This window comes from Erinaceus europaeus, chromosome 7 (genome assembly GCF_950295315.1).
Source record: "Erinaceus europaeus chromosome 7, mEriEur2.1, whole genome shotgun sequence".
NCBI classification, from domain to species: domain Eukaryota; kingdom Metazoa; phylum Chordata; class Mammalia; order Eulipotyphla; family Erinaceidae; genus Erinaceus; species Erinaceus europaeus.
Genome location: NC_080168.1, coordinates 59584937 through 59604509, shown reverse-complemented (window position 1 = coordinate 59604509; position 19573 = coordinate 59584937). Strand labels below are relative to the sequence as shown.

The 19573-nt window shown below is 40.9% G+C and overlaps 1 protein-coding gene across 1 annotated transcript in view; it reads right to left on the bottom strand.

Annotated features, from left to right (window-relative positions):
* ETNK1 (ethanolamine kinase 1) overlaps positions 1-19368 on the bottom strand; it is a 58707-nt gene extending 39339 nt beyond the window's left edge. Inside the window, exons 1-2 of the mRNA XM_016185930.2 lie at positions 18916-19368; positions 989-1248 (exon numbers count right to left, since the gene is read on the bottom strand). Coding sequence (XP_016041416.1) covers positions 989-1248; positions 18916-19071 — 416 coding nt within the window. The 5' untranslated portion in view covers positions 19072-19368. The remainder of the gene's footprint in view (positions 1-988; positions 1249-18915) is intronic.
* Between the last annotated feature and the right edge of the window lie 205 nt (positions 19369-19573).

Below are 19573 nucleotides of genomic sequence, written 5' to 3'. Positions count from 1 at the left end.
CCATTTTGTGATGCCTTTGAGAAAACAGCTTTTTTTAAAAAACTAGCAATTTTAGGAAAATGATCAAGCATATACATATTCTTGTAAAATATATTACACTGACTTAAAATGATAAAAAAAAGTTTGAACAACAGAGACATTACAAAATACTAGTAAGAACTCTGAAAATATGAGCAATTGACAAAATTTCAAAATAAAAAATGCCTAGTAATGTTTTGATTCAAGCACTGTTTTACCAAATAAAGGGGAAGTCATGTTCTGCTACAGAAGTATAATCCAAAATTCTTATAGTTCTTCATTTTGCTGAGTCAGCTATGACAAATGCATAGAAAAAGGAATTTTTGTTCTTAGGCAAGAACAAAGCAAAAGTCAAACTAAGGTTAAGTTTCTGGAGCTGGGGAAACAACAACATAATGGCTATGCAAAAGACTTCCTTCCATGCCTGAGGTTCTGAAGTTCCAGATTCAATCTCTGGTACCACCACAAACCAGGGCTGAACAGGGCTCTGGTCTTTCTGTATCTCTCTCATTAAAATAAAATAAAAAACTAAAACAAATAATGTTAGGTTTCTAAGCTAACCAGACAGATCCTCAAAGAAAGAAAGGGCAGGGTTTTTTAAAAAATATTTATTCCCTTTTGTTGCCCTTGTTGTTTTATTGTTGTAGTTATTACTGATGCTGTCAGTTGTTGAATAGGACAGAGAGAAATGGAGAGAGGAGGGGAAGACAGAGATGGGGAGAGAATGATTGACACCTGCAGACCTGCTTCACAGCTTGTGAATCAATTCCCCTGCAAGTGGGGAGCCAAGGGCTCAAACCAGGATCTTTACAGGGGTCATTGCATTTTGGGCCACCTGCGCTTAACCCACTATGCTACTGCCCGACTCCAGAAAGGGCAGTTTTTTTAAAATAAATATTTCCTTGGTGCATCTAATGTTCAAAAATACATGCACACACATTCATATATATATTCAGGACAAGAAATGTACCTGAAAATAGCTGGGTTGCACACATGCTGTGGATCCAAAGCTTCTCCCTGTATAAATTCATAGCACAGTCCATTGTTGAAGGTACAGTAAAGTTGTGGTGCACAACCATGAGCCTGCAACACTCGGAAACTCTTCACTTCCTCATCTCGATCGACGAGCAGTTCAGTTTTATTGCCATAAATTCTCACCAGGACTACATCATCCATTGTGTTACCCACATAACATCCAATAAGTTTATTCGTGATTCCATCTGTGAAAAGCTGTCAAAAAAGAATGAAAGTAAAGCATGAGGAAAACTTGCACATTTTTGCTACTATAGAATGCAGTGAGATAGTAATTTGGAAATAATCAAATGCCATTTAATTTAAATATATATATATATATATATATACTTTTGAACATAGGGTACAATATCTTTGCAAATTAGTCGGTTTTTCCTAAAAGACTTATTTATGAATGTGCGAGAACCAGAGCATCACACTGGCATATATGGTCCTGGTGACCAAACTTGAGACTTCTTAATACAAATTTTAACTAATTTTAGTTCTAGATTTAAACAAACAAAAAAATGTGTGCTATTATTTAACCTACTGCCCTGAATTCCTATACCATTATGTATTCCTGGTACAAAAGTGCTACATACTAAGTCTCTATTATTTCTACATACTAGCTTGACATCTATTGCATTTCGGTCTCTTTTACTACAATCACTGTAAATGTACACATGTGTGTGTGCGTGCGCACACACACACACACACACACACACACACTTACACACATACTTACACACAATCTTCCCAATGTCTAAATAGGAAATCTCTGAAACCAGAACACTGCCTGCTTAGTATAGCATATGAAATCTTAAAAAGTCTTAAGCTGTGGTCTGGGAGGTGGCTGAGTGGATAAAGCATTGTACTCTCAAGCATGAGGTCCTGAGTTCAATCCCTGGCAGCACATGTAACAGAGTAATGTCTGGTTCTTTCTCTCCTCTTATCTTTCCCATTAATAAATACATAAAATATTAATTATAAGTTAAATATACAAATATAATGTCATAATTTATATTATAGTATATTTGGAACTTTTTTTTTAATGTGTTTTCTTATTGGGAGGTTAATGGTTTCAATTTAGTTGTTGGCAAATGGCTACAATTTCTCATCTCACCAAGACAGGTGTCTCTGCAAAACACTGACTACCAGGACCTGAAAGCCTCCTGTCCCCCAAGCTCCCTTTCTGCCCTCCTTCCCCAAAGTCCTTTGCTTTGATGCAATACACCACCAGTCCAAGTTTTACTTTGTGTTTCCCCTTGCTGTTCTTGTTTCTTAAGTCCTGTCCATGAGTGCAGTCATCCCAAACTGACCCTTCTCTTTCTGGCTGACCTCACTTCACATGATTCCTTCAAGCTTCATGCAAGATGAGATGAAAAAGGTGAATTCATTATTCTTGATAGCTGAGTAATATTCTATTGTGTGTATATACTACAACTTTCTCAGCAACTCCTGGGTTGCTTCCAGATTTTTGCTATTACAAATTGTGCTGCTATGAACATAAGTGTACACAGATCTTTCTGAATGGGTGTGTTTGGTTCCTTAGGATATATCCTAAGAGAATTGTAGGGTCATAGGGTAGGTCCATTTCTAGTCTTCTAAGAGTTCTCCAGACTGCTCTCCATGGGGGTTGGACCAACATTCCCACCAGCAGTGCAGGAGGGTTCCCCTGGCAACCTTTCCAACATTTGTTAGTCCTTTAGACGTATAGCATTTTTCCCAGGAGTGAAGTGGTATCTCACTGATGCTCAATTTTTTCATGTCTGTTTACCTTTTGAATCTCTGTCCATATCTACTCCCCACTTTTGGATGGGATTGCCTGGTTTGTTAGTTTTGCTGATGAGTTTAGTGAGCTCTTTGTATATTTTGATTATCAACCTTTTGTCTGATCTGTGTCAAAAAAAGATCTCCTATTCCATAAGGAGTCTATTTGGGTGGTGGTTCTTTCGTTGTACAGAAGCTTTTCAATTTGATGTAATCCCATTGGTTTGTTTGTTTGTTTAGTTTTTCCTGAATGAATTGGAGTCATTGAAGATGCCTATGTAACTTAGATTGAATAGAGTTTTCTCCAATGTTTTCCCCCAAATATTTGCAATGCTTTCCTCCAAATATTTGATGGTTTCTGGTTTAACATCCAAATCCTTGATCCATTTGGAGTTCACTTTTCTTTGTGGTGAGATGAGGTGGCTCTATTTCATTCTTCTGCATGTTTCAACCCAAATTTTCCAGCAGTGTTTGAAGAGATTCTTTTTCTATTTAATATTTGGACCCCTTTTTAAAAATTAGGTATCTATAGGTGTGGGACTGAAACTAAAAACACTGAAATTATAAGCTCTAAGGGTCACTTAATATATTATGAAATAGAAAGTGTTTTGCATATTCAAAGTATATATATGGCCATCACCAAGGCTTCACCACAATAAGACAACTTTTTCAGATAGAAAGGCAGAGAGCAATGAGAGATACAGAGACTACGACACCACAGCATGAAGCTTCAGGCCAGAATCTGGGTCATACACATGGCAAAACAAGTGCACTATTAAAGTGAGCTATCTTGTCAACCTAGTTATAATCATTTAAAGGTGACTGCTACAGCTACAAAATAGTAAATCTTTAATTATAAATGAGAGACAAGTAGAGACCCTGTAGCATGTTTGTGAATGGAATTTTTGTGACTTTTCAAGGTCCCAAGATACTTCAAGCGATATTCTTAAAAAGGAAAAGATACTAGTAGTATTTCCTAAGTCATTTCCATTTGGTAACTTCCCTTTTCCTCTATACTAACCTGACACTAAAACTAACTCTTCAATTTACCCAATTATAATCCAGAGCTTCAGAAGTTGTTAGGTGAAATAAAAGGACAGAAGATGAGAGTGACAGCAAGGATTAAAGATTTGTTGGTTTTTTTTTGTTCAAAGACAACTGACAACAGGAAACAGGGTGTGTTTTAAATGCATATATACTTAACTAATGCCTGCACAAAGTGACTATTACTATTTCAATAAGAAAGTTGCATGACAAAGGACACACGCAAAGGCCTTAGATCTGCAGGTGAAAAGTCTAAGTGCTTATGAAGATGGATATGCACCTAATTAAGTTTTATGTAATTTTATTTCTATTATATACAAGGGTTGCCTATTACCCTCATTCACCTACTACACACACATTCTGTGAGCTAATGTAAAGAGACTTGTCTTTGTCTTATTTTGTTATTAAAGTTTATAACATTGTGTAAGTTTTAGGTGTGCAGCAGTATACTTTTGACATTTGCTTTGTTATGGGGATTTTGTATTGATTTAATTCTGAACAAGTCTGTTGGATAGGAGGTGTACAATATCACACAATTCCCACCACTAGAACTCTGTATCCAATCCCCTCCCCCATGAAAGCTTTCCTATTCTTTATCCCTCTGCGAGTATGGACCCAGGATCTTTATGGGGTGCAGAAGGTGGGAGGTCTGGCTTCTGTAATTTCTTCTCCACTGGACATGAGTGTTGGCAGATGGATCCATACTCCCAGCCTGTTCATATCTTTCCCTAGTGGGGCAGGGCTCTGGAGCAGTGGGGTCCAGGACACATTGGTGAGGTCATCTGCTCAGGGAAGTCACGTTAGCATCATGGTAGCATCAATTGTTCTTTTAGTATTATTATCTTTTTTATTTATTTACTGGATAAAGACAGTCAGAAATTGAGAGGGAAGGGGGAAATAGAGAGACAGAGACACCTGTAGCACTGCTTCACCACTGGCAAAGCTTTCCCCTTATAGGGGCTCAAACCTGGATCCTTGTGCACTCAACCAGGTGCAACACACCCAGCCCCTCCTTTTGACAACTGTATTACAACATCATGATCACCACCATGTAGTTTCCAACTGACCACTTTAACAGACCCACTCTTCACTCTCCCCCTCTGGTAACAACCATTTTCCTGTCATAATCTAAGAGTTTGCTCTTGGTTTTTCATTGGTTTTACTTATCATCCACATACCAGCGGCGAGATTTCTTTTTTTTTTTAATATTTATTTATTCCCTTTTGTTGCCCTTGTTGTTTTATTGTTGTAGTTATCATTGTTGTTGTCGTTGTTGGATAGGACAGAGAGAAATGGAGAGAGGAGGGGAAGACAGAGAGGAGCAGAGAAAGATAGACACCTGCAGACCTGCTTCACCGCCTGTGAAGCGACTCCCCTGCAGGTGGGGAGCCGGGGTTCGAACCGGGATCCTTATGCCCGTCCTTGTGCTTTGCGCCACCTGCGCTTAACCCGCTGCGCTACAGCCCGACTCCCGAGATTTCTTTTTTAAAAAAAAAACATAGATGAGTATAATGTCTCATGTGTATCATTCATCTATCAGGGCACAAGATATTTCCATATCTTGGCTATTGTAATCAATACTGCAGTGAACACAGCAAATATCTTTACAAATTGGGGTGGGGGGAGTGTTTTTCCAAAACAGCATCACTCTGTTACATGTGATGCCAGGGATCAAACTTGCTCCAAATCTGAAGCTATCCAGGTTGCCTCACCTCCCAGGCCACCATGTAGCTTTTCAAATCAGTACCTTTGATTTATCAAAACAGATAAATACCCAGGAACAGAAGTGACTTATATGGTAATTCTATTCTTATTTTATTTATTTGTTTACTTTGAGAAATATCTCCACTGGTTTCCATACTAGCTGTACCAATGTACATTCCCACTAATAGTGAGGGGCCCTTTCCTACATATTCTAGTCAACAATTATTTCTTATCATTTTGTATTCAAAAAAATATGAAGTGATATCATCACTTATTACTAGGGAAATACAAATTGAGACTTATTTTTAAGTATGCAAAGACACAACTATTGCTTTCCTCCTGGGAAAAGCTTTATGAACAGAGAAAGTGCTGCAGATGTCTCTCTTTCTTGCTCCCTCTATCTCCCCCTTACCTCTCAATTTTTGTTTCTATCCAATAAGTAAATAGCTAAGTTTGTAAAAGCATGTGCTTATTTATACATTAATCTGTAACTTATACATTAAGTCATGCAGAGATAGATCCTTTCCATTATTGTAATAGATTGTGAAAAACCTTAAAATGCTTACCATAGTAACAACTCTACACTGCTCAAATGTCAGGGTTCTTAATCTGTTTCTATATTATCATAGCAAATAATAAGTGCTTAATACAAGACACTAGAATCCATATAGTTACCAACATTAATTTCTTCTTAATCTAGTATATGCTTTCTCTCATTCCTACTAAAATACATTTCCTCTACTGTGCATGCTATATTGTACAAGTATGAGTAAACACAAAAAAGATGTACACACATGGAAGGGCTAGAGATTATAATTCAAGATTACTGAATACAGATTACTGAATACTACAGGAGACAATATAAAGATGACAAGGGATACAGCTTCAATGAAACTAACCCTAACTTTAATGTAAAACAGATATGTCTTTGCAATGAAAGGATAGCCACAACAGTCCCTACAGTAAAACAGTAAATGTGTGAATAATGTAACCTCATACTTATAAAAATATTTTACACATAAATAAGGATAAAAATGTCTCTGAAGTCAGGGATGGAGCTCAACAACACAGTACATGTTTGGCATTTAAGAAGTCTTGGGTTTGGTCTCTAGTACTGCTACCCACTACCCCTAAAAAGTCTGTAAAGTTAGTCAACAAAAATTGGGCACTCTAGGGGGCGGGGCGATGGAGCAGCAGGTTAAGCGCTGTTGGCGCAAGTGCAAAGACCGGCATAAGGACCCCGGTTCGAGCACCCGGATCCCCACATGTAGGGGAGTCGTTTCACAGGTAGTGAAGCAGGTCTGCCAGTGTCTGTCTTTCTTTCCCCCTCTGTCTTCCCCTCCTCTCCCGATTTCTCTCTGTCCTATCCAACAGCAGCAGCAGCAATGGCAATAATAACAGTAAGAACAATAAGGGCAACAAAATGGGAAAAATCGTTTTCAGAAGCAGTTGATTCGTAGTGCATTCACAGAGCCCCAACAATAACCCTGGGGCCAGAAAAAAATGGGCAATCTTAAGACCTTAGATGTAGATCTGACTTCTTGTTTCACTGCTTCTAAGTAGCTTGGGCTTCTGTATGCTTTTTCTGCAATGAGTCTAGTTTACTGGTGATATAAGTTACATTAGTGAGAAGGAGAAAACGAGCCCTGTAGCTAGGAACTAACATGCTGGCAGACACAGCAAAGCCTTGAGGTTCTCTTGACCACAAACAATTACAGAGACCACCAGATGGGCCTCTCAGTGGCCATAATGTGCAGAGGTAAAATCAAAACCCCCTTTAAAAATTTTTTTTTAAAAAAACCCTCTTTTGGGGGTTGGGCGGTGGCGCAGTGGGTTAAGCGCATGTGGCGCAAAGTGCAGGGACCGGCGTAAGGATCCCTGTTCGAGCCCCGGCTCCCCACCTGCAGGGGAGTCGCTTCACAGGCGGTGAAGCAGGTCTGCAGGTGTCTATCTTTCTCTCCCCCTCTCTCTCTTCCCCTCCTCTCTCCATTTCTCTCTGTCCTATCCAACAATGAACAGCATCAACAATGGCAATAATAACCACAACGAGGCTACAACAAGGGCAGCAAAAAGGGGGGGAATGGCCTCCAGGAGCGGTGGATTCATGGTGCAGGCACCGAGCCCAGCAATAACCCCGGAGGAAAAAAAAAAAACCCTCTTTAATCACTGTCTGAACATAGAATTCTAACATTTTTCCAAACCACAAAAAATAATGAAATACCCACCCCCCAACCTGGCTAAAATGTGTGAGTTGCTGCTTTTCCAAGTCATAGCTTTAGCCTTGCTTCTCTCCACCTTCTAATCTTCTAGGTAAGATAGCTCCTACACCAGGAGAGTCTTACTTCCTTGAACCCTGCCCCAACAATTAAATGAAATCCTATAGTATTACATTCTTTTAACATCAACTGACTGAGACTCCTGCCATTTCCCATGGTATAAGTTCTCCCTTACTTCAATGAATAATAAAATTCAAGTTGTTAAGCTATAGGCCCGTTCCTAACTATCTCTTAAGGGAGAACATTGATTTTAATTATTTTGTCACCAGAATTATCATAGGGACTCAGTGCCTGCACAGTTTCACAGCTACTGGTAGCCACTGTTTACTTTCTTTCTAGACAGCAAGGAACAGTAGAAGCAGAAAGAGGGGATACGAGGGAAGCAGCATGTCCTAGAGAGCTACCACAGCACTGTCCCACCACCCATCAAATTTTCCCCCTGCAGGCACTCCCATGCCGTGGCTGGGGGCTGGACCCTGTGTCTTTACACATGGTATATACCAAGTCAGCTATCTTACAACCTCCAAGTACACTGGCTTTAATGGTGTGCTAGTTTGGGGAAAGAGCTCATCTTCAGAGTACAGGATTTGCATCTGAGGTTACCATTCAATCCCTGGGAATTTCAAATGCCAGGAGTTAGCAGTGCTCTGGTCTGTCTTTTCTCACAAACACAAAAACATGTCAAAGTTAAAATTAATTATAAATGTAGAAATAATTTTTCCCTTGGATGGTTCCCATCTTATATGTAAATCTACAAATAATCAACATACTTAACAACCTAATATACAACTTAAATATGCTAGACATAGACTAGCTATGTATATAGTGTGCTACTGTATTAAATATACACACTAGAAATACATAATTCTACCTCAAGGCAGAAGATACTAACAAATTTCATGAAGCCCCTTTTCACATGGTTTTATTAAGAGCATATTATTTACTATTTTTTTTAATTACTTCCTTGGGGGTTAATGGTTTACAGCTCAGCAGTTGCCATAAAGGCACAATTTCTCATCTCCCTCAACCCTATTTACATTTTTAGGCAAATAACCTAGGTGTTATTTTTTTCTCAGATTTGTACTGCTTTGCAAAAATAAATAAGTAAAGGAGTAATTCAAAATATTCTATTTTGTAAGCTTAGTTTAAAGGAAAGGAAAAACTATTAATGTGATTACCACTAGAGGGAGAGAGAGGTAAGAACCAAGATAGGAAATGAAAATATTCTGGATCCCAGATATTTTCTTCTCCCCTGGCTTATGACATTCAACCTAAAACAATTTCTGCCTTATGCATTTTTTATGTCTGCTGTACCTCATGCCATAAACATATTTTCTCAGGTTTGTTTTGCTTTGCAAAAAAAGACTAAAAATACTATTTTGTTAGCTTAAAGGAAAATATATATATATTTATCTTTAAACTTTTTTTTAGTATTTATTTTTGATAGAACAAAGAGAAATTGAGAGGGGAATGGGAAGAGAGAGAGGGAGAGAGGATCCTCACCTGCAGGTCTCTTTCTCTCTCCTCTATCTCCCTCTTTTTTTTTTTTTTCCCTCTTATTTTTTTCTATGTCCTATCTAATAAAATAGGAAGGAAGGAAGGAAGGAAGGAAGGAAGGAAGGAAGGAAGGAAGGAAGGAAGGAAGGAAGGGAGGGAGGGAGGGAGGGAGGGAGGGAGGGAGGGAGGAAGGAAGGAAGGAAGGATGGATAGAAGGAAGGAAAAAAGGAAGGAAGGAAGGATAAAAAGAAAATAGCTGCTGCGAGCAGTGGGTTCTTAGTGCCAACAGTGAGCCCCCAGTTATTACCCTGGTGGCAAAACATGAACTAGGGGCCAGATGGTGGCGCACTTGGTTGAGCGCACATGTGAAGCAAACGTGATGACCACCACACTACAGAAACAAGACAGTTGAGCGCACTTGTTACACTGCGCAAGACCTGGGTTCAAGCCCCCGGTTCCCACCTGCAAAGGAAAGCTTCACGAGTGGTGAAGCAGTGCTGCAGGGGTCTGTCTCTCTCCCTTCCCTCTCAATTTCTGGCTGTCTCTATCCAATAAATAAATAAATAATTTTTAAAAGATGACCACTATCTTAAAAAATATGAATTAAAATAAGATGTGGTAAGATAACCTTGTGAGTGATGAGTTAAAAATGTGTGAGAAGGACTTAGTCTAGATGTGCTAGCAGCCAAATGAGGGTGGAAATAGAGACTTGTGTGTGGAGTACTTGATGACTTCTTGCAGTTGAAAGAAGGAGAGTAGTCTTTTTTTTTTTTTTTTTTGCCTTCAGCTGGGGTTCAGTGCCTGTACCATGAATCCACTGTTCCTGGAGGCCATTTTTTTTCCTCTTTTGTTGCCCTTGTTGTTGATGTCATTAGTTGTTGAATAGGACAGAGAGAAATGGAGAGAGGAGGGGAAGACAGAATGGGGGGGAGAGAAAGATAAGACACCTTAACCCATAGTGTGCTTAACCCGCTCCGCTACTGCCCGACTCCCTACCCAAAATATTTAGTCTACTTTTCTCGAAGTTAAATTGAGTAAAAACTATGACCCTCTGAGCTGGCAAAATAGCTCACCTGGATAAGTGTGCCTACTTGGCCATGAGCAAGCCCCAGGATCCCGCCTGACCCCCCCCCCAACACACTGGAGGAAACTTTGGTGCTCATTCTCTCTCTGTGTCCGTCTGTCTGTCTCGTATCTCCTTCTATCTGAAAGAGTCATCTAAGAATAGTGAAGCCACAGTGACAAGGAAAAAAAAAAGTGCCCCTTAATAAATAATGCTTCTCCATTCCTCCTTTAAAGCTCAGCTGAGATATACCCTCCTACATTCTGAGATACATCCTCCTATGCCTACATTCTGCTACAGCAGTGTGCCTAGTGCAAAAATACCGGTCAGAATTATTCAAGTGTCAGAGTTTACAATGCTTTCCAGCTCAATTTTTCAGTTTTCAAATAGGTACACTGGAGGAGAGGAACTGGAAATAGAGGCATGTAACACTAAAATATGCTATGCAAAATTAATTTCCAACATAGATAGCAATTCTGTTTTAGGGATTTTTAAAACTTGTCGAAGGTTACAAATGACTACTCAGGATTCAAAAATCATCTTCTTTCTCTATTGCTGAGGCTCCACAAGAGGTAAAGTGGTTTGCTATCCAAAGCACAAAGCTATCAGTATCTGAAAGTGAACTATCATATTAGGCTCCTTTCTAGTCACATCTTAATGAAATGCATGGAAACTTATCAAACATTACACATCTTTGACACAAAACAAACATATGTCTTAGTCATAGTCAATATACTATTGTGTCCTACCACCTCTATCCAAAATCACTGAAGCAAAAGAGAGAAAACTGGATTTAACCACTGATAATGAATGTCATGTTGTTAAAAAAAAAAAAATTATGACTCCCTTAAAATAGTTCAAAAAAAAATTAAGGGAGTCAGGCGGTAGCACAGTGGGTTAAGCACACCACACGTGGCGCAAAGCGCAAGGACTGGCATAAGGATCCTAGTTCAAGCCCCCAGCTCCCCACCTGCAGGAGAGTCACTTCACAAGCAGTGAAGATCTGTAGGTGTCTATCATTCTCTCCCCCTCTGTCTTCCCCTCCTCTTTGCATTTATCTCTGTCCTATTCAGCAACATCAATAACAAAAATAAATAAATAAATAAATAAATAAATAAATAAATAACAAATAAAAGGACCAGGAGGTAAGGATGTATGGCAGTGGATAAAGGTTCTAAATTCAGTCACCGATATCTTGTATGCCAGAGTGATGCTCTGGTTCTCTCTATTCCTATTCCTCCCTCTCCCTCTCTTGTGTGAATGTCTTAATTTAAAAATATAAAAAAATCAGGGCAGGGGTACATAGCATGATGGTTATGCAAAGAGGCTCTCCTACCTGAGGCTCCAAAGTCCCAGGTTCAATCTCTTGAACCACCATAAGCCAGAGCTGACCGGTGCTCTTAATATATATATGGTAGTATCCTTCATATGTTAATCTTTATAAGAGTCAAGATTCTTATAAACATCATATCCTTCTGGAATGCTTAATATTTTGCTTAAATTTACCTCTAAGACTTCACAATTCTTTTAACTTTTTTTATATTTTTTCCCTTTTGTTGCCCTTCTTCATTGTTGTTGTGGTTATTATTATTGTTGTTGTTACTGATGTCCTTGTTGTTAGATAGAACAGAGAGAAATGGAGAGAGGAGGGTAAGAGAAATGGGGAGAGAAAGATAAGACACCTGCAGACTTGCTTCACTGCCTGAAGCGACTCTCCCTGCAGGTAGGGAGCCCAGGGCTGGAACTGGGATCCTTATGCCCGTCAGTGCGCTTAACCTGCTGCGCTACCACCGGACTCCCAGGACTTCACAATTCTATCACTTAAAGAAACAAAATCATATTTAAAATTTTAAAATGATTAAAAGAAAATGTACAGGGAGCTGGGCAGTGGCACAGTGGGTTAAGCGTTCATGGCGAAAGTGAACAGTCCAGCATCAGGATCCCGGTTCAAGGCCCTGGCTCCCCACCCGCAGGGGGTTCGCTTCACAGGAGGTGAAGCAGGTCTGCAGGTGTCTCTCTTTCTCTCCCCCTCTGTGTCTTCCCCTCCTCTTTTGATTTCTCTCTGTCCTATCCAACAACAGTGACAGCAATAACAATAACGACGATAAACAAGGGCAAAAGGGTAAAAAAAAAGTTTAATACAAAAGGTACAATAGAACTGTATTTACCTGATTTAAACAATGTCCAATAGCAATATTTAAAGGGTTACAGATTTTAAAGATCTATTTCATATGAAATAGAGAAATTTTCTTTAAGAGAAAGAGCCTGAGCACTACTCCTGTGCATGCAGTGCCTCAGCTTAAACCAGGAGCCTCAGGCAGGTAATTCCAGCAGCCCACCAGATGACCTATTCCTCTGAATGCAGGTAATAGATTGTAATAGATATTAAAACATCATGATCAGATAAAGATGAGATGGTTAGTCTATGAAGGCTACTATGTAACAATACAAACTAATACAAAGATTGATTTTGAGGACTACAGAAAAGGGAATTCAAAGGACAGATGCATTGTTTATTTGAGGACAAGAGTGGTGCTTGGTAGCAGTAATAATTACCATGATAGATGGCATTTATACTTTTTTTATTTTTGTTATTTTCCTTTATTGGGGGATTAATGTTTTACAATTGATAGTGAATACAATAGTTTGTACACGCATAACATTTTGCAGTTTTCCACATAACAATACAACCCCCACTAGGTCTTCTGTCATACTTTTCCAGGATTGTACACTTCCCCCCAACCCACCCCAGAGACTTACTTTGATGCAATACACCACCCTTTTTTTTACCAGAGCACCACTCAGCTGTGGCTTATGGTGGTACAGAGGAATGAACCTGGGACTTTGGAGCCTCAAGCACGAGAGTCTCTGCATAACAACTATGCTATTAGTCCCCGCCCTGTAATATACTCTCTACTGAAAAATTTAGTTAATATAAAGTCCCTTAGTGCCTCATAGGGGGCAGGTGGTGGCGCACCTGGTTGAACATGTATGTTACAATGCACAAAGACTCAGGTTCAAGCCCCCAGTCCCTACCTGCAGGGGGAAACCTTTGAGAGTGGTGAAGCAGTATTGCAGGTGTCTCTCTATCTCCCCCACCCCTCTCAATTCCTGGCTGTCTCCAATAAATAAAAATAATTTTAAAAAATTTTTAAAAGAAAGAAAAAGTAATCTCATGAGAACCTATAACAATAGATATTAGCTTTAAAATGTCACTAATGGTTATGATCTTCCCATCCTATCAAAAATTTGCAATCATCTACATAGGTTCCAAGTTGCAGAAAAACACAGCTAGTGACAAATTAATGAGATGCACTGTTAGATATTGCAGACAGACCTAGAAACAATACACTGTGCTTTTTTTTTTTTTTTTTTAACAGAGCACTGCTCAGCTCTAGCTTATGGTGCAGGGGACTAAACCTGGAACTTTGGAGCCCCAGGCATGAGTCTCTTTGCATAACAATTATGCTATCTACCCCATCCCAACATACTGTACTTCTATAAACACTAGTTTCAGCAACTCTTTTAGAAGGAAAACCACATTTTTGAGTGTCCTTTTGGAGTTTTTAAATTATATTTCACTCTTTATTCCTTTTAAGACAACTACCCAACAAAAAATAGTCAAAAATTTATATCATCAAATAAAATAGGGAAGGAGTTGTTGTTACATAACCTTTAAAGAGAAATGAAGAGACTCTTCCCCAAAAGGCCATGTGTGGAAAATGTAATGTGAATTTAAGTTCACAGGAACTAAAAGCAAACCATTTCAGGGGAAAACTTCTATAATTTGTACACAATTAGGGCGGCTCCCTGTCTCAGCAGAATACACAAACAAGTGATGGATTCTCATCTCAGATCTGCCATTTCGAAACTGCAAGTCCAATTCCATAAATTGTATGGTCCTGAGAGGGGCCTCACGTGTGAAAGCACATACCTGACCATGTGCAACCTCCATTCAAAAATCCCTAGCAACACATGGAAGATGTACCACAGACAACACTAGAGGGCATCTATAGATGGTGGAGTGGTACTTAGGCGTCTGTCTCCCCCTTTCTGTTTCTCCATCCCTCTCTAAAGATACAGGACCCCTCTATAAAAATAACAGGTTAAAATTGGACCAGGGAGGTGGTACTTGTGCACAAGGCCCCTAGTTTCATTCCTAGGCACCATTTAAAAAATAATAGAGGAGTCTGGCAATAGCGCAGCAGGTTAAGTGCATGTGGCACAAAGCACAAGGACCTGGCGGAAGGATCCTGGTTTGATCCCCAGTTCCCCACCTGCAGGGCTGGGTCGCTTCACAAGCAGTGAAGCAGGTCTGCAGGTGTCTATCTTTCTCTCCCCCTGTCTTCCTCTCCTCTCTCCATTTCTCTCTGTTTATCCAACAACGATGACAACAATAATAACTACAACAATAAAACAAGGGCAACAAAAGGGAATAAATAAATAAATACCACTATTATAAAAAAGAAAATAAGAGAGGAAACCTGCTGTGTTGGCCCCCGACACACTAGGGGTGGCTTCAGTGCTGTGGTGTCTTTCCCTCTCACCTCCTGCCACTGTCTATCTAAAAAAAAGTCAGCAGGGGCCAGGTGGTGGTGCACCTGGTTGAGCGTACATGTTATAATGAGAGAGGACCCAGGTTGCAGGCCCTGTTCCCCACCTGCAGGGGGAAAGCTTTGTGAGTGGTAAAGCAGTGCTGCAGGTGTCTGTCTCTCTTCCTCTATCTCCCCCTTCCCTCTTGACTTCTGACTATCTCTATCCAATAAATAAAGATTAAATAAAAAAGAAAATCAAAACAGTACTTTAAAAAATAAATAGTTTACAAACAGTAAAATATTAAGTTAAAAGTTTATCTTCCATTTTTATACTTTTTTTAAATCTTGTACACATAGAAACACCAAATAATTAAACTTACTAGAATCATGTCCTAAGTAAAATATTATCCTGTGTCCCCTAAATTCTGTGCAAAAACAGGGCACTCTGTCATTTTTTGTTTGCTTGCTTGCTTTTTTTTGTTTTTTACTGTGTCCTAGTCTTTTTTGCTTGCTTTTAAATAGTTCAGGGTCAGTATTAATTATCAGGTTAAAGAGAGTGTGTGTGTACATGTGTGTTTACACATATATATTCTATTTTTTGTTGCTGCTTTGGTTTGTTTGTTTGTTTTTTAACTGCCAACAGGGTTATCATTGGGACTTGGTGCCTCCACTACTCCCAGCAATAATTTTTTCCTTTTTTATTTTTATTTTTTACTATTTTTGATAGGACAGAGAGAAATTAAAAGGGGAGGGAGATAGAGAGGGGGGAGGAGAGAGAGAGACACCTGTAAACCTATTTCCCCATTCATAAAGTATCTTCCCTACAGATTGGGAACAGGGGCTTGAACCCCAGTCTTTGTGCTTGGTAATGTATGCATTCAACTGGGTGCACCTACCTCCCAACCCCACTATCTTTTAAATCACATAAAAATTTAGAAAAGCTCTTTGTTTTGAGCTATTATTTGATACTTCTGAAATACGAAGCAAGATTTTTATCTTTATACTTCAAAGACAAAGAAAATCTCAAAAAAATAATTCAGATTTACTGAAGAAGTCTTGATACATCTCACAAGAAAAACTGTCATACCTTAATATGTGAGAGCCAGAGATACTGACAGCTGAATAATCACCAATTCAGGTGAACTGAATTGAATTGTCCAGCTTCTAGATCAAGCAAGAGCTTTACTTATATATTCATTTATTTTTAACTTTTAATTTGTACAGTCACCACCAGGCTTAACTCCAGGTTGACTTTCTTTCAGAGACAGACAGAGAGGGATAGCCACAGCACCTAAACTTCCTCCAGTGCAGTGGGGCCAGGCTTGAACCTCGGTCACATGCATGGCAAAACAAATACACTAGCCAAGAGAGCTTAGAGGGAAAGGTTAGAAAGAGGAACTTAGTTGTTCTCGTTCTCTCTCAAGCTTTATTAATGAGAGAGAAAAAGAGAACCAGAGTTATCACTCTGGCTCATGTGATACGAGGAATCAAACTCAGGACCTCATGCTTGAAAGTCCAATGCACCACATCCCTGGCTGCAACCAGGTGAGCTAATCTGCTGGTCCTTACTGCTGACTAGTAAGAATCTTTATGGCAAATATGAAGTATTTATCACTATATGACTCCAAAGGTTTTAAAAGTCCAAGTTGCTACATAGATAGAAGATAGCATTCTGTATTTAAGAACTCTCAAGCAAACAGACTGATGTTACCATATTCTGCTCTCAAACAAAAACATACTGTTATCAGAACATGTCCCTTTTTTTCCCTTTGTGTTGCTATTTACTTTTTCTAATACATTATTTATTTACTTAGGATAGAAACATAAATGAAAAGGGAAGGAGGAGAGAGAGAGACTCCATATGCAGCACTGTTTTACAGCTCATGAAGCTTCTCCCCTGTAGGTGGGGACGGGGGCTTGAACCTGGGTCCTTGTGCAGAATAATGTGTGCACTTTACCAGGTGCACAGCCACTTGGCCTCTCTGTCCCTTTTTTACCTGTGTACTTTGATTGAAGGATTAAATTATTTTAAAGAAATCACCTAACCCACAACCTGGCACAGTAGGTGTTATTGTTGTTCTACATACAAACACACCAACGGAAACTTTAATTTCAAAGTCTCAAGTCTCAGCTTAAAAAGTAACATAGTTTGCCAGAAACCCAGTTTACCAGGAAGTAGCACTGCCTTTTAATTAGTATCTGATTTTCAACTAACTGCCAGAATATGCATTGTCTTAATATAAAAATACTCTATAGTAAACTATAAACTAATGAAAAATAAGTTTCAGTTAGTATACTTTATGTAACGCAATTTTTTTAATTATACATAAAAACTATTTTGAATTTGTACTATATAGTCAAGAAACATACCCTTAAGTTTTGAAAAGTATTGGATAATTAAACTATTTTTTTTCCAAAACACAAGGGGCATTTTAACATATTTAAATATCTTGTAAGCAACAAGAACTGAAACTAACATTCAAGAAAGATCTGTTTCAGAAACAATTCAGAGTCCAAGGGACAATTCAGGTCATACTCATCTTTTATAAGTGACTATTTTGCCTTGGAAAAAAAAAAGCTGAATTCTGTTTTAAAAATACTGATGGATAAATTAGTCAACAAGGCAAAATAATTTGGTTTACTTCAAATCCACTGCTCAGATATGAAGCAAATCCCAAATATTCTAGGCTTAAAAATTACTGACTTTTGTTTTGTACCTGCACAGGAGAAAGGAGATTCATGTTTTGCACATAGTTCCTAAAAAAATCAAAAATGAGTATTCATTTCAGATCAATGCCACACATGCCAAATCACAACTCACACGAATGTTTGTTAGAAAACTACTGAAGTCTTAAGGATCACTTCCAATGTCTGTCTATGCACAGACATGGCTGAAAGGAAAAAAAAAAAAAAAAAGATTCAGAAGCCACAGCTCAACGTCAGCATCAGACCGTGCTCATTTTACTAATGCTTTTATTACTATTATTATTTTGATAGACAGAGAGGAACGGGGAATAGACAAGGGAGAGACAAGAGAGACACCTGCATCCCTGCTTTCACCACTTGACCACTGGTGAAGCTTTTCCCCCTGCAGGTGGGGAAAAGGGGGGGGGGGGGCTTGAACCCGGGTTCTTTGCACATGGTAGGTAACTGTGTGCTCTCTCTGCTTGGTATGCCACCACCCGGCCCCCTTAAGACTTTTTGATTTTCATCCTGAATGACGGTTATTAAGTCAAATCCTGCGTGTCCAACTGCTGCCTTTAAAAAAAAAAACAAAAAACACCCAGTGTAATCATGCACAACACCACGATCCTTTGGCAATCGAGCCCTGTGGCTTGGAATGAATAAATAAATAAACAAACAAACAGCAGGGGAGGGGGAAGGCAAATGAAAGTAACCGGTTGTGCGGTGGAGGAAGGGAATAGAGAGAGGAAAAAAAAAGGATCGGGGAAGATTATTAATGACTGCATTCTTCCGGGCAGGAGAAACGGCGGCCTGGGGTGGGGAGGGGCGGTCACCAGGGGTGGGAAAGCCCCCAGCATCCGCATCCTCATCCCTATCCCCATCGCCACTCCCGCCAGCCATAGGTGGAGGGTGGGAAGGAGGGGGGCGGACAGGGGTTCCTTCCGCCGAGCTGAGAGTGAGGGGGGAGTGTGTGGGGAGGGAGGAGGGGCCACTTGCAACAGGAATCTTCCCGGGTGGAAATGGGTGCGTCACTCCCGCAACCGCTTATAGAAAAGAGAGAGAGAGAGAAGAAGAAAAGAATCGGGTTCCCCGCTTCTCTCAACCCCCCCCCCCCCCGTGGAGGGTTTCCAGGGACCAAGTGCTCGGGACACCTGGGAGGAAGAGAGAGGAGGAGGGGTGCAGGGAAGGGGAGTGACCTTCGGAGGAGACACAGGGTCGACCCCCCCATACACACACACACACACGAAGGCGGGGGGGGGGGCCGGGAACCCCGGAAAGGAGAAGGAAGGCGGTAGTTGGGGGGGGGCGTTACCTGCAGGGTCACCTCCTGGGGGTCCCAGTGCGGCCGCAGGTGCTGCAGAAGGCTCAGGGCCCCCTCCCGGCAGCGCTGCTCCTCCTGGTCCGGCACCGTGACGTCCAGCTTAGGCACCTCGGGGGAGCCGGGCGGGACGTGGATGTAGTTGGCCATGGCCCAGGCGACGGCGGACACCACCACGACCACGACGGCGACGGCGACCACGAGAACGGCGGGCGCCGACAGGCTGCTGGCTCCTTCCGTCCCGGTGCGCCCTCGCGGGAGGGCTGGGGGGGCGCTTGGAGGCGGACGGGAGAGCGATCGGGCCGGTGAGGGCGGACGGCGGGGGAGCGGCCGAGCGAGGAGACTAGACAGCGGCGGGACGGAGCGCGGCGGGCTGCTCGCGACGAGAATGCCGCTCGACTGTGCTCCGCCGCCGGCCGCCGCGCAGCATGCCGGGACTGGCCTGACGCTGGCGTCACGCGCGGGGCGGTGCCTCCGTGACGTCACGGACGGCCGCCCTGTTGGCCTCGGCCACAATGGAGCCGGCAGGGGATTTGGAGCGATGCGCTTCCCCTTTTGCCGCTGTCCTGAAACGGCTCTCTGGGACCCCGGGTCCCGGGATCATGGGATCTGCAGGACAGCGGCTCCAGGGTGAGTCTGAACTCTGTCAGCG